Source organism: Carettochelys insculpta, chromosome 12 (assembly GCF_033958435.1).
Source record: "Carettochelys insculpta isolate YL-2023 chromosome 12, ASM3395843v1, whole genome shotgun sequence".
NCBI classification, from domain to species: domain Eukaryota; kingdom Metazoa; phylum Chordata; order Testudines; family Carettochelyidae; genus Carettochelys; species Carettochelys insculpta.
In genome coordinates, this window is record NC_134148.1 from 10,034,975 (window position 1) to 10,049,098 (window position 14,124).

Here is a 14,124-nt window from a genome sequence, read left to right on the forward strand (position 1 = left end):
CAACACCATCCTTGTCACCATGGGTGTAGAGGCTCTGTACACTAATATTCCACACAAAGACAGATTGCAAGCAGTCAGGAATACCATTCCTGATACCACCACAGCCGATCTGGTGTCTTTCATCTGTAAGTTTGATCTCATCCACAATTATTTCCAAACTGGGGACAACTTATACCTCCAGATTAGTGGAGCTGCTATGGGCACCCGCATAGCCCCACAGTATGCTAATATATTTATGGCTGACCTGGAACAATGATTCCTCAGCTCTTGTCCCCTATTACTCCTCCTCTACTTACGATACATTGATGACATCTTTAGGATTTGGAACCATGGTATAGAGACTCAAGCAGAATTCCACAGAGACTTTAACAATCTACACCCCACCATCAACTTATGCCTCGACTACTCCACGTGAGAGAGACATTTCCTGAACACTACAGTACAAATCAAGGATGGTGCCACACTGTACCGGAAACCCACTGATCGCTATACTTACCTAGACGCTTCTAGCTTCCATCCTGCACACACAGCTAGATCCATTGTTTCCAGTCAGGCCCTTAAGTACGATCGCATTTGCTCTGATCCTCCTGACAGAGACCAAAAACTACAAGATCGCTACCAAATATTCATAAACCTGATTTACCCACCAGGAGAAATAAAAAAAACAAATCGACAAGGCCTGACAAATACCCAGAGACTAGCTGCTCCAGGATAGGCCCAAAAAAGCCAAGAATAGAACACCACTGGTGGTCACCTACAGCTCCCAACTCAAACCACTGCAACGCATTATTAGAGACCTACAATGTATCCTTAATCAGGATGCCACACTCTAGAAGGCCCTAGGTGACAGGCTTGTTCTCTCCTGCAGACAACCTCCCAACCTTTTGAGGATTCTCACCAACAACCACAGTCTGTACGGCAGGAACACCAATCCTGGAACTTTTCGTTGCAACAAGGCTTGTTGCACACTTTGTCCACGTATCTATTCTGGTGATACCATTACTGGACCTAACCAGGTTTTTCACAGAATCATGGGCACATTCTCATGTTCCTCAACTAACATCATATATGTCGTCATGTGCCAACAATGCCCAGATGCTTTGTATATTGGACAGACTTCAAAGTGTCTTAGACAAAGAATTAATGGGCATAAAACAGACATAAAAACACTCCTGATTCACAAACCTGTCAGCCAACACTTCAATGGAGTGGGTGATTCCGTTAATGACCTGAAAGTCTGTGTTTTACTGAAGAGGGATTTTCACAGCAGTTTGGAAAGAGAGGCTGCTGAACTCTACTTTAATATTCCAATTCAACACATTAACGTGGTTTGAACTGGGATGGCAATTTTCTAGCTCAGTAGAGGGGCTCTTTTACATACTTTGCTTTATCTAATTCTTGAGTCCCCCCACCCTTCTGCTCCTCTGCTCTCTGATTTACTCACCTTGATAATATTTTTCTGATTTGTCAGTCTCGATTACTATTTTTGGTTCTCTGTGCCTTCAATGTCAAGTCTGTTCTGGTATGACTATGATCTGAAGAAAGTGAGTCTGTCTCATGAAAACTCATCACCTAATAAATTATTTTGTTAGTCTTTTTAAAGTGTTACTGGACTGCTTTTTCGCTCTGTTCAGTATTAGGTTAGATGGGTTTTCACATTAAAAATAAAATGTGAGTGTTTAAAGAAAAAGTATTTAAATGGCAGTGTACAAGGTTTCTTATTTAGTCTATCTCTTTGAAGGCATTCAGTGGTGTGAAGGAATTTTAATCATGGTTTTTTTGTTCCCTGTTAGATTACAGTGCACAGTTGAAGGAATTGTTTAGCAGCATGTCAGATTTTACAATGCCCTTCATTTTAAATTTATCACTGTAAATGCCAAACTGAGTAATTAATCTGTGTTTAACTTGTTTGTAGATTCATGCTAGTTATTGTACAATTTTTTTCCTGTTAATGGCAATGTTTGGTGTAAATTTAAGATGATTAATTTATTATCATTTAGCTTTGCCTATAAAGTTAAGATCTTGTTTTTGTGTTGCATGTTACAGAAATATTTCAATGTTTCCTATCAGCCCGTGAAGTAGCTCGCAGTCGGGATCGAGATAGGATGAACACTGGAAATGGGACTAGAGTTGATGAACAGCCTCCTCAGTCCCAAAAGGAACGAAGAGTTAGCACAGATCTTCCGGAGGGTCAAGATGTGTACACTGCTGCATGCAACTCTGTCATCCATAGATGTGCCTTGTTGATCTTAGGAGTGAGCCCTGTTATTGAAGAGCTCCAAAAAAGAAGGGAGGAAGGACAGGTGCAGCAACCTTCAACTAGTACTCCTGAGAGCATTGGACTTATGACTAGGTGGGATTCATTATGTTTAAAGTAGCTAATTTTCTTCCAGTTCTCTTCAAAAATATTTCTTAAAATTTGGCAGGTAACCCTTGCAGGTAAACTGTGGATGTGACAACAGAAAAAAACAAACTAATTCATGATTGCTGATAAAATAGCACTGATGCTAATGTTCAGAGGGAAAATGGTGTCTCAGGTTTTTGTAAGAGAACCATGCTGGCAACATAAATATACTATGATGTACTTGACACACAATGATTTTTTGAAAATTGAATGTACATGTGTACATTCATCAGAATAAAATTCAGACCATCTAGAATTTCATAAGATAATTTGATTTGTTGAAAAAATTCAAATTTTCATTAGTTTGTTTGTTTTTGTTCTTTGTTTACATTTTTATAGGTTTTGGGATTTAACATATAGTGTTGGCTGAAGATAATTAAAGATTGGGTGCTTACCTCTAAAATTTGGGGGTTTAAAACAGAATAGTAAAATAGACAGGGCTTAAAAACCTAATATAAAAAGAAATGTTTTTCATGATTTAAAAAAAAGAAATAATGCTTCCTGGAAAACAAAGCATTTTGTTAGCCAAATGCATGAAAACCAAAAAGGAAGCCTACCCAGTTTGACTGCCTAAATTGGAATGAAACAGCATGTGAAGTTTTTTTTAATAATCTAAAATATTGCTAGTAACACAGATGATTTTTTCGAAATTACATCTATCTTGACTTTCTCCTTTTTGACTTCCTTCACACTGTTCAGTAGTGTTTCCTTCCCACACATTGCTGAAAGACTCCTGCTTCAACATTCTGTACTGAGCTCCAACAGCAATTTGGGAAGGGAGGGCCCGTGACCCTGCATGCTTCCCATTTTGCCTTTAGAAGATACGGTGCCAGATACCAAGAGAGGCGAGTCCATGACAGGGGCCTGGGCTGGCATGGAGAGTGGAGAGCACTTGTTAGGGAGGGTTAGGTCAGATCGGTCAGTCACCTACATCCCCATGTTGGAGATGTAGTCTGTGTGTGTCATCCCTCACCATGCAAACCTTAAAAGGTAAAGTAATAAAAAAGATTCCTCCTGCTTAGTATTTCTTTTTCAAAGGAGCTCGGTCAACTCAGCATTAACGTGAATGTTTATACTGCATAATTCTGATTTGGTTGCCATTTAATTCGCTTGAATATGAGTAATTTTGCCAGGTGTCCCATATTCAGGATAAGGAAATATGATGACTGTCCCCAGCTGGTCGTGAGACAGTGCTGGTTAGGCTTTTTCCAAATAAATCTGTGTTGTCAAATGAATCAATATTTGACTATCAGTGCTTACTTTTGTCTGATATAAACGTTAATGGTAATACACGTAGATAGCATACACGCTTGTCATGTTCATATTAAATATACAAAGCTTAGTTTTTAATATTATGATCCAAAATTAATATTCGTAGTAGAGACTTTGTACAAGATCTTATGACTGCAAGTTTACTTTCTTTTATTCTACAAAGAACATTTGTGAAATAATTTTCTTTTTTTATATGTGTCTTTTGTGAGGCAGGAGTGAAAGTCTTACTGCAGAGAGTCGTTCTGTCCATACTGGTTCAAACTATAGACTGATCAAATCAAGAAGTGAATCTGATTTATCACAGCCAGAGTCAGATGAAGAGGGTTACTCACTGGTAGGTAAAACTAACTTGACGTTTTATAGTTTTGGTCTCATCTATATTTTTCAGATGTGAAAGATATCTTAAACATGCTGTTTTGCTTGGAAGCATTTACAGTGGATATGCAGCAAAGACGGCAGAAAACCATCTGCATTGATATTGGGGAAACAAATGTTTTCACAAAAGTTAACTTTAAAATCATTAAGGATTAATTTGGTTTTGTTTTTCATGAGCAGCAGTGACATTTACACAGCTACAGCTATGCATGTAGTTTTTTAACCAATGCTTAGAAATCTTGTTATATGAAGAATTGAAATTGAAGAACATAATTTTAGATTTACATATTGCTGAGTTCAGTGTACACATGTGAATCATGAAGTTTCATTCTGTCTTTCCCTTAGTTACAGTAATTCTGTCATGTTATTTAAAACTCATATTTGTTATAGCTAAAATGCTTTTTTATCTTGTTTCACTTAGCACTGAAGACTTTTAACAGTTTAAGGCTATGTCTACATGTGCACGCTACATCGAAATAGCTTATTTCGATGTAGTGACATCGAAATAAGCTATTTCGATGAATAGCGTCTACACGTCCTCCAGGGCTGGCAACGTCAATATTCAACGTCGACGTTGGGCAGCACCACATTGAAATAGGTGCTGCGAGGGAACGTCTACACGCCAAAGTAGCACACATTGAAATAAGGGTGCCAGGCACAGCTGCAGACAGGGTCACAGGGCGGACTCAACAGCAAGCCGCTCCCTTAAAGGGCCCCTCCCAGACACAGTTGCACTAAATAGCACAAGATCCACAGAGCCAACAACTAGTTGCAGACCCTGTGCATGCAGCATGGATCCCCAGCTGCCGCAGCAGCAGCCAGAAGCCCTGGGCTAAGGGCTGCTGCCCACGGTGACCATAGAGCCCCGCAGGGGCTGGAGAGAGAGCGTCTCTCAACCCCTCAGCTGATGGCCGCCATGGAGGACCCCGCTATTTCGATGCTGCGGGACGCGGATCGTCTACACGTTCCCTACTTCGACGTTGAACGTCGAAGTAGGGCGCTATTCCCATCCCCTCATGGGGTTAGCAACTTCGACATCTCGCTGCCTAACGTCGAAGTTAACTTCGAAATAGCACCCAACACGTGTAGCCGTGACGGGCACTATTTCGAAGTTGGCGCCGCTACTTTGAAGTAGCGTGCACGTGTAGACGCAGCTTAAATCTCCTGAGGGTACTGTTCAGAAGGTAACTGATAACTGAGTTACAGTTAAAAAGAACTTTTTTTTTTTAAATCTAGAGTGGAAGACGAAATGTTGATTTAGATTTGGCATCCTCACATAGAAAGAGAGGTAAGTTTTCATTAATACGTTGGGTGTTGGTGTAAACTAGTAGATTTTAAACTGGTTTTCAGTATGTTTTAAAATGCTTTTAAAAATGTACTTGAAGTAACTTGTTTCTGAAATGAGGAGGAGTCAAGTGGCATCTTAGAGACTAACAAATTTATTAGGGCATAAGCTTTCGTGAATAAAACCAACTTCATCAGATAAGTTGGAGTGGAAATTAGAGGCCGGGGAGAACCACAAAAGAAATACTTGTCAAGTGTAGGACCACTGTTAATAAGTCTAATCAAGTTAATATGGATCTGTCTCATTGGCAGCATTTGTTGTGGACATATGACTGAAGAGAGAGAAAATTGCCTGTGTAGTGTATTAAGCAGGTAAAATCCTTACTCAGTCCTAAATTAAGTGTATTGAACTTGCAAATGAATTCCAGTTCAGTTCTCTCTCTCTTTAATCAGGTTTTAAAGTTCTTTTGTTGAGGGATGGCTACTTTTAAATCCAACAAATGCTGCCAATGAGGTTTATGCACACTGACTTGTTTAGACTCTCTGATGCTAGTCCTACACTGTCTCTGTAATTTCCACTCCACCTCATCTGATGAAGTTGGTTTTGGGAGACATACAGCATAGTCCTTTCCTCTTAAATTTCTAATAACTTGAATGATAACCAACAGGACACAATAGTGCTGATGTTTAAATCCTAAAAATATATACTGTTGTGTAAGGTTATTAATAATAATTCAGTATAAAATACTAAAATATTTTGTACCTGTAATAGTCAGTGTAATTCTGAATTTTTTAATTAAATGACTGATTCTTAAATATGGAAAATAAATGTATAGATAAGTATATAGATATTAATGCAGCAGAAGAAACAAAGTCAAAAATTGTGATGCAGAGAACATGAAAGGTTTGTGTTGCCTAGATGAAAACAAGCTAATGAATGTTGTTGCCAAGGAGATGCTTTCTTCAAAGTTTGTTTTTTGATGTTTTTTTATGCATGGATGATATGGAGATTGATCAGTTAAATTTGAACCAGGGTAATATGAAGAGATTTTGTAAATGTTGTCTTTTGTATCAAATGTCTCCTTTTGTCTTCTGATTCTTATGTGGTAGTGTATTTACTCCTTTTTGGCCAGTTGAGCCCCAGAAAAAAGAAGAACTTCAAGCAAGTACATGATGGCATGTTTATTTTTTTCCTCTATAGCTTCCCTACATATTTTATGTTTTTATAAAGTATGTATTGCAGCTGTGCCACATTCATTTTGAAATTCCATTATTGAAAGCTAGCTTATAAGGACAAGTAAACATTCAGTCATTTTTTCATATAAGCTTAAAGATTATTGCCATGATTTTTTTCTGTAAATGCGTTCACATAATCTGAAATGTTTTATAAAAATCCTTAGTTTAACTGTGTAGGTCCTGAAAGAATAATCTCTGTCTCACAACTAAGCTAATGCAGAGCCAAATATTTCATTGTTTTAACTGTCATTTCAGTTTTCTCAAAAGATATTTTATTAAATCTTGCTTTATGTATGCTAATTTTTAATAAGTTTTTGAATCAAACTTACCCTACTTTAACATTACATCTATTAAAAATCTGGTTATATTCAACTGGAATCCTTCATGTTCAGTTTGCTTCCTCGGCCACCTCTACACTATCAAGTTCTTACGAAATATTTTTTGAAAGGACGGACTCTTTCAAAATAGCCATTCAAGTGTCTGCACACCAAAAACATTCTTTCAAAATTAAGTTGAAAGAACACAGAACTTCTTTTGAAAATGCTCTTCCACCTGTTACCGTTACAGCACCTTTTTTCAGAATCTTCTTTTGACAGAAAAGGTGTGCAATGCTCTGTGAGCCCTTTTTTTCAGAAGAGCAGTCCTCCTGACACCTGATTTTTTTTTTTTTTTTTTTCAATCCCTGGCCCGTTCTGTCAAAAGAGCAGGGGTCTGTGTGGACACTCTATCAAAAGATCAGATCACTCTTTTGATCTGCTTTTTTGTGTGTGTTCAAAGAAGTTTTGAAAGAGATCTTCCAGGAGGACTTCTTTTGAAAGAAAGCTGTAGTGAAGACGTAGCCTCAGTGTCCTTGATTTTTTTCATCATCTTATATACTTTTTTTTATTACAATAACAACAGTTAAAACTTTAGTTGGTTTTGAAACTTTTCCATCTATCTCAACTTGTTTATGTTTTGGCTCAGAAATAGCAAAGTTTCCCTCAAATTCTTTGTTAATAAAATTTAAAACCCAACAATAATTTGTTAGTCCTTGGTGAGTGGTTTTGGTATCGTACACTACATGGGTTTAATAAGCTGTTTTTCTCTACTGTGTTTTTTTTTTTTTCCTACCTACCAACTCTTTGGTGTTTGGAGCCATGGGGTGAGAGTCTGCGCTGTGATTTTAAAGGTTCAATGCAGAACTCTCACTTCGAGGTGAGGGAAAGTTAAGATGTCTTTAAACCAGCTTTGTGCCTGATCCTGGGCTGCTTTAGGAGGTAGAAGAGGCCTTAGGCAGCCCTAAAAAGGCCTATTGACATCAGAGTGAGCTACCTTGTGGGCCATATCATGGTCCCCAATTTCTGTAGTGTTGTGGCCTTGCTCCCCTGGGCTCAAAAGAAGCATTTACAAGGCAGTTTCATGGTGTTTTTTCAACAGTGCCTGTACTAGCAGAATCCTCTGTTAGTCAGCATCAGGGATTTTAGGATCCATTTACACTATTCTGTCTCTTTTACTTGTCATAAAGGGGCTGAAGAGGAGTGTGGCTCTCACCTGTGCTTTCTACGTAAAACTGAGATTAGTATTCATGCTAATAGTGGTTACTGTTTAGATCTTCTGATAATCTAAGAAGAATACTAATATACATTTACACACCAGCCCGATGTCTCTTGTTCTCCTTGTTTGCACAGCATGTCACCAAGTTTAAAAATAGTTAGAAATTTCTAATAGTAGCATCACAGAATAAATATCAGCAAAATTAATAATTGAACATAAACAAAGTCTGCATTTAAATAAGGTCATAGTCTAAACCAGCAAAAGTTAAAACATTTAAAGACATCTTTTAAACTTCATTAAACACTAAAAAATGCTCAATGGTTAATATTCCTGAAATTTCAAGAAACTTTTGGTATGATTTTGTATTACCAAATATACTGGGAGAGCTTAGACATTGTATTAGTTGTTTCTGAACTTAAATGGTTAGATATATCATGTAAATGCTCATGAAAATTCTTTACAAAAGGGTAATTGAGACATGTGTGATAACTTCTCAGAGTTCAATGCATTGGTCCATCAGTTTTTTTTCCGTAATACATTGGGGCTAAGCCAGAGTATGGGCCACATTTGGAAAAGGAAGTATCGAAACCTATATGTACTTACGGTCAGCTATATGGGCAACAAAATTTGGGGTTTTTTCAAGAATCTGAATTTCTCAGGTTTACAATTTGTATGAGTTTTAGCCTAGAGTGAATTTGTATAAGTGAATTTTAAATCCCATTTCCTGCAAATAATATTTAAAACAAAAATGTCACAGTTCTTTAAATGCACAATTTTAGTGATAAGGTTAAGACTCTTAAATTATGTGGTGGTTCAAGGCATACAAGAGACATTAATACTGAATGAAGCCAAGGTAACTTTCTTAGTCTAGACTAAACTTTTAAAATTTGTAAAAATAACTTAGATTTTATTTGATACATTTGTTTCATGTATCCCTTTGTGTGTCTATTTCTTATCTGTCCGTAAAGATTGTAAACTCTTTGAAATAGGAGGTATTTTGAAAATATTTTGTTTATCACTAAGCACACAAGTGACACTTGGAAAAAATAATAATAAAATACTGATTAGCAAAACTAAAGTTTTAGGGCTAAATGCCCCAGAAATTGTGACTTCATTTACTTAGTGGCATTGTATCATTTTTTGCCATAATCTTGTAAACTTTGTCAGTAGTGGAAAATAATGCCCACTGCTGATGAGAGCAAGTAACTTTCTGCAAGACATGGTTTAACTGTGCTGATTTGTTTAATTTCAAACCAAACCGTAGTTCCACACTGATTCATCTTTTTGCTGACATGTCTTCATTGGGTATATATCCTAGTGTAGATATAGTTACCCACAGTAATTACTAGAAATATCAAGAAGTGTTTCAAAGTGGATTTCATTAAATCAAAGTTAGGAGACGTAACATGTATGTGGCTGTTTTCTTACATTTAAATGTACCATCCACTGACACACAATCAAAACAAAGTGAATGTTCTGTATACAAATTGTTTTGTTGGTTTACTTGCCCTTCTTCACTTGTGTATTTGTTAAATATTTCATCCAAAAAAAGATATAAATCACTGTCATTTTGCCTGTAGAAAGATATAATAGTTTAAAATAAATCTTGTTTTAAAATCAGATCTTCTATCATAGGGTTCACTGCCTATTATTGCAGATGTTTTCTTCACCACTGTTTGCCATTTAGGTGCAAAACATTTTTATTCAGTGTTCTGAAAGCTTTAAGCTAAATGGTTTGAGTGGCTTTGCTTTTTCTTTCTTTCCCCCTGCAGTAGGGTGTTGCCATATTGCTTAAGGGATATGAAGCAATAGAAACATGGCCTTCCCTTTAGTTTATTACATTTCTGTTTAACTGAAGTGTTTTGCTCTAATTTCTTAATGCATGGTACGATTAAACATGAATGCCCATTTTCCACAGCAATAGCTCAGTCTTTTCCCCACTGTCAACATGCAATTTTTTACTGAATTGGAATTTATGAAATTTTATATTGTGTATTTAGGAGCAAGGCACGGTCAAGTGGAACCTCTAAGTGACTCATGGGCTCGACTAAAACACAGCAGAGATTGGTTGTTCAGCTCTTCTTACTCATTTGTTGAATCTGATTTTGATCTTTCAAAATCCCTTGGCATTCATACTTTGATTGAAAATGTTGTCAGTTTTGTAAGTGGAGATGTAGGAAATTCACCAGGTTTTAAGGAGCCTGAAGAAAGTATGTCCACTAGCCCCCAGGCTTCAGTTATTGCAATGGAACAGCAGCAGCTAAGGGCTGAGGTAAGTTATAGTTACACTTTCTCTATTCCTTGTGTATTAAATCCATGTTATAGATTTTAATTTTACAATAAATCAGTATAATGGGGCATACGCTTAAGTGTCTGCTGGAGAATTTTTGGACACAAAGCATATTTTATTCATATTTTCTCCCTTTTTTGTTACAAAATTTGGATGAATCTGCTGCTTGTTTCAATATTCTTTAAATACATATTAGACTGTACTTTAACAGCCTTCTTTTCACTCACGTTTGAGAGAAAAGAGGCATACTTCTTGGAATGTATCATAGTTGTGTGAGAGATTTTGAAATGCTGTTCTGTAAACTTGAAATATTTCAGACTTGAAGAAAATTGTGCTAAATTTACCAATGTTGAAAATAGACAAGTTTGAATAGTAAAAACTTTCAGTGAAAGCTTGGATAAACTTAATCTTTGAGTTCTTTTAAACTGTAGCTGTCATTATACTACTCCTAGCGTTTAAAGCTTCGTAAGCTCCTTATTTTATTGGTGAAACTTAAATTAGAAACACTTTTTGCTGTAAATCAGGGATCAGGAGGCAGCAGGGTGAGCAAGTCAGAATTTTTCTTACAAAACCAAAACAAAAATCCTATCTCAGGAAATTTAAATATAAAAACCACTTGAGTTTTATCCCTGTGGTATTCCATACTAACAGAACTCTTCCATGGTAATCTTATTATCAATGTTTAAGATATTTTAAGTATTAAATATTTTAACAGTTCTTGATTTATAAGTGGACTAAATAAGATTTTTGTTTTTTTAAGCTTCGTTTGGAAGCACTTCATCAAATCCTAGTATTGCTGTCAGGGATGGAGGAGAAAGGTAGTGCCCTATTAATGGGAATCCGTCAAGGGCCAGCATTTCAGTCTTCCTCACTGCTTACTTCTGTTAGACTACAGTTTCTAGCTGGTTGCTTTGGCTTGGGCACTATTGGACATGCAGGAGCTCAAGGGGAGAGTGTCCGATTGCATCACTATCAGGTATGAAATGTACTTACATAGCTTGAAAAAATAAGACCTTGAGCAAACTTGTTTCATTCAGTGAGGCTGATTTTAATATTCAGACATTTGTGGCTCAAAAAATTAAAATCCACACAATCGCAGAATCATGGGGTTGGAAGGGACCTCAGGAGGTCAAGTCCATCCCCCTGGTTCAAGAAGAATCAACCCCCACTAAGTCATCCCAAGCAGGACTTTGTCAAACTGGGACTTAAAAACCTCTAGGGATAGAGATTCCACCACCTCTCTAGGCAACACATTCCAGTACTTCACCAGCCTCCTGGTGAAGTAGTTTTTCCTTATATCCAACCTACTCCTCTCCTTCTGTAACGTCAGACCATTGCTTCTTGTTCTGCCATCTGTCACCACTGAAAACAGTTTCTCTCCATCCTCTTTAGAACTCCCCTTCAGGAAGTTGAAGGCTGCTATTAAATCACTCCTCAAGTCTTTTCTTCTGTAAACTAAATAAGCTCAAGTCCCTCAGCCTCTCCTCATAGGTCATGTGCTCCACCCCCTTGATCATTTGCATTGCCCTCTGCTGAACCTGCTCCAGCACATCCACATCCTTTTTTATACTGGGGGGCCCAAAACTGGACACAGTATTCCAGATGTGGCCTCACCAGTGCTGAATAGAGGGGAACAACAACTTCTTTAGATCTGCTTGCAGTGCTCCTCCTAATGCACCCCAATATGCTGTTAGCCTTCTTGGCTACAAGGGCACACTCTTTATTCATATCCAGCCTTTCATCCACCATAATCCCTAGATCCCTTGCAGCTGTACTGCTGCTTAGCCAGTTGGTCCCCAGCCTTCCGTCCCAAGTGCTGGACTCTACGCTTCTCTTTGTTGAACTGCATCATATTTCTTTTGGACCCAATCCTCCAATTTATCCAGGTCCACTCTAGATCCTATCTCTACCCTCCAACATATCTACCTCTCCCTCAGCTTAGTGTCATCCGCAAACTTGCTGAGGGTGCAATCCAGTCCCTCATCCAGGACACTAATAAAGATGTTGAACAACACTGGCCCCAGAACTGAGCTTTGGGGCACTCCACTTTAAACTGACCACCATCCAGATATTGAGTCATGGACCACAACCCATTGGGCCTGACAGTCAAGCCAGCTTCTTCTTCGAGTGTCCCCGTGGGTGCTCCACATCAGGTGTCGGGCTCGCCCGGCGCCACAGATCGGATCTTCCAAGCAGTTTCTGCCGGACCGCGCATGCACCGGTGCGCACCGCTCCCTTGCGCGCGCCTGGCCATGTGCGCGATCCGATCCCTGCCACTTCCTCTTAACCGCCGTCGGCTGCAGACGGAATCTGACTAGGCTACGGCCAAGTTAGCGTATTCAATGGTTTTAACTGTTTTTCTTTAAAGTTTTTCAAGTTCTTAGGCGACTGTTTAAGTTAGCCAGTTGTTATTTTCAAAAAAAAACCCAAGAAACAACAAGCGGGACGGCATTCAGTCCAGTCCTAGTAACAAGCGGAGCACCAGAGGCCAGGAGCCTAGGGCCATTAGCCCTCCTGCCGCGGCAGGCTATCTGAGAGGGGGAAAACAGCACAGAGAAGGTGCTAAGTACCCCATTAACAACTGAAAGACTCACCAACAATGTCCTCTTTAGGATTCAAGAAATGTGAGTCCTGCCGAGAGGCAATGCCAGCGTCTGATGGGCACAGTCACTGCATAAGGTGCCTGGGGGAGTCCCAAGTCACTCAGAAATGCTCCTTCTGTGCAAAATTAACAGCCAGAGCAAGGAAGGACAGGGAGATGCGGCTTAAAATGCTGCTCTTTGACAAGGCCCTCCAGCCAGACGTGCCGGAACGGCCGCAGCAGGAGGGACCCTCCGGGACCCATAAAAGGAAAGCCGCCTCCCTCACCCCATCAGCGCAAAAATGGAGGAAAGTCTCCCCAGCCCAATCCCTGCCGGCAGCAACAGCGAGCGGGACGGGAGGAGCGCACAGCCCCCAGCCGCAGCAACAGCTGATCGGCAGCGGCACGGAGAGCCACGTGGAGGTGGCTCAGCCTCCGATAATCAAACAGCCGCCCCGCACTGCAGGCAGGGTAGCAGCTAAACAAGCGCCGGTACCGGCAGCACCGCAAGAAGCGGCAACGACCACCGGGGAACCGGCGGTGCAGAGCGCGCAGACACACAGCCTGCAGGCACCGGAGGACACCGCGCGTGCGGCACCGCCCATGAGCGTGCCGAGCACGGCGCGGACGGGGCCGAGATCCCCTACACGTCGGGGCGGAGCTACCCCCTCAAGGGAGGGGGAAGGGGCTGCACACAAAACAAGGCACCGCAGCCCCTCTCGAGACAGGGCTGTGGAGTTGCTTTCTCTCAGCCCTCCGCTTATGCTGCAGACTCCAACCAGAAAGCAGGGGTCCCCCCTAGCCTACCCGGAGCCCCCATTTCCATTTTTACAACCAGCCTCTCCCTGGCTGGGACCACCTTCACCCTTCCTGGGGTTTGAGCCGCTGGAGTACTATCACAAATCGCTCTCTCCAGTGTCCCAGGTCTCTCGACGATCTCGCTCCCCCAGACGCAGAGGGTATGCCCCAAGGGAGTGGTCTAGGTCACCTTCCCAAGAACAGTGCCCATGCTGCCATGGTTGCCCCTATCACGCGGGGCATAGACATCACCGGCAATCTACCAGGGAAAGATCCCCACAGACGGTCCCGTATCCCCGAGGGCAATCGCGAACGGGGACAGAGACTCAAGTATCTCAGGGGGAACTGGTT

The 14,124-nt window shown here is 40.1% G+C and overlaps 1 protein-coding gene across 9 annotated transcripts in view; it reads left to right on the plus strand.

The window, feature by feature from the left end:
• HERC1 (HECT and RLD domain containing E3 ubiquitin protein ligase family member 1) overlaps positions 1-14,124 on the plus strand; it is a 280,539-nt gene that overhangs the window by 112,106 nt on the left and 154,309 nt on the right. For 8 of the 9 annotated variants that reach the window (XM_075007327.1, XM_075007334.1, XM_075007331.1 and 5 more), the window contains 5 exons: positions 2,047-2,353; positions 3,890-4,010; positions 5,288-5,339; positions 10,105-10,376; positions 11,155-11,370. In XM_075007327.1, coding sequence (XP_074863428.1) covers positions 2,047-2,353; positions 3,890-4,010; positions 5,288-5,339; positions 10,105-10,376; positions 11,155-11,370 — 968 coding nt within the window. The remainder of the gene's footprint in view (positions 1-2,046; positions 2,354-3,889; positions 4,011-5,287; positions 5,340-10,104; positions 10,377-11,154; positions 11,371-14,124) is intronic. The other variant, XM_075007333.1, reaches the window with a different exon arrangement.